Here is a 1,465-nt window from a genome sequence, read left to right as displayed (position 1 = left end):
CGGCGCGTGGCTGCCAGGGTAGGAGCCGAAGCCGGGGTCGGGCGCCTCGCCCTCGCTCTCCGAGTCGAGCGTGCGCGGCAAAAAGTCGAAAGTGAATGCGCGCCGCACCTCGATCCCGGCAGACGGCTCGGGCTCGGGCGAGGCCGTGGCGAGCCGCGACGGGGAGATGAGGGCCCACGAGCTGACGCCTGTGAGTGATGAGTCCTCATAGTGACTCGCTCATGAGGACTCATCAACCATTCATGCGGAGGGCCCACGAGCTGGGCGCCTCCGTCGGCGGCGTCCGCGTCGACGACGGCGTCGACGAGCTGCGACCACTTTGGCGCCTCGACGTCGAGCGAGAGCCACTCGGAGCGCACCACCTGCTCGAGCGTCCACCTCCGCTCGGGCGACACCTCGAGCATCCCGCCTGCGGGGACGTGTCGCGGACGTGTCGCGGACGTGTCGTGGTGCGGAGGGAGACACGTCGAGGTCTCCCGCCGAGCAGCTGCGTCGCCAGCTCCGACACGTGCGGGGGCAGCGAGGGGAGGCCCTGCCGGATCTTCTTGTACAGCAGCGTGGTCGAGTCCGCCTCGAAGGGGAGCCGGTAGCAGAGCAGCACGTGCAGGATGACGCCGAGGGACCAGACGTCCGCCTCTCGGCCGTCGTAGCGCGCGGTGCCGTCGAAGTTGAGGATCTCGGGCGCGACGTAGTGCGGAGAGCCGCACGAGGTGGAGAGCAGCTGCCCCGCCTGCAGGGTGGCCGGGCGCTCGTCGGTGAGTGCTTCATTCGAGCTGATTGGCCGCCGCCCTGCCCGCGGGACGGGCTACTTGCTCTCGGTGAGTGATTCATGCGTGTCAACCGACCGCTTCACTCCCGCTCCTTCCGCCTGCATGATGGTTGAGAGCCCAAAGTCTGCGACGCGGATCTGAAAGTCGTCTCCGACCCGCTCGAGAAGGATGTTCTCCGGCTTGAGGTCGCGGTGCGCGACGCCGAGCGAGTGGCAAAAGGAGACGCCGCAGCAGATCTGCGCGAAGATGGCGCGCACCTGCTCCTCGCGGAAGCGCGGCTGCGTGTTGAGCACCTCGAGCAGGTCGCCTCCGTGCACGTACTCCATCACCATCAGGATCTCGGAGGGCGTGTGCAGCACCTGCGGGACATGTCTCGGACATGTCGTGGACCACGGAGACGTCCTGCACGCAACCCTCAGGGAGGGCGTGTGCAGCGCCTCGTGAAGCCGGATGACGTTCGGGTGGTTGAGCAGCTTGAGGAGCCGGATCTCGCGCGCCAGCCGCTCCCCCTGCGCCGCGAACACGATCCGGTTCCGGTTGAGGCACTTGATGGCAACCATCTGCCCGTCGGCCAGCCGCTGCGCCAGCTTCACCTTGCCAAATGTCCCCGTCCCGAGCGTGCGGCCGACGCGGTACTCGTGCGACGCCTGGCCGGTGCCGCCAATGCCGCCGGCCGGCCGGCTCCGCATGTGCGT

At 68.5% G+C, this 1,465-nt stretch overlaps 1 protein-coding gene across 1 annotated transcript; it reads right to left on the bottom strand.

Annotated features, from left to right (window-relative positions):
- Positions 1–278: 278 nt before the first annotated feature.
- EMIHUDRAFT_52669 (hypothetical protein) lies at positions 279–1,465 on the bottom strand (the record flags this gene model as incomplete). Its single annotated transcript, XM_005789084.1, has 4 exons — positions 279–409; positions 466–721; positions 854–1,108; positions 1,184–1,465. Coding segments are annotated over 4 exons (924 nt in total), but the record flags the coding sequence as incomplete, so codon positions are not given.

This window comes from Emiliania huxleyi (assembly GCF_000372725.1).
Source record: "Emiliania huxleyi CCMP1516 chromosome Unknown EMIHUscaffold_13, whole genome shotgun sequence".
In the NCBI taxonomy this organism is placed as follows: domain Eukaryota; phylum Haptophyta; order Isochrysidales; family Noelaerhabdaceae; genus Emiliania; species Emiliania huxleyi.
Note: the sequence above shows the minus strand (reverse complement) of the source record. Positions and strands in the feature narration are given on the sequence as shown.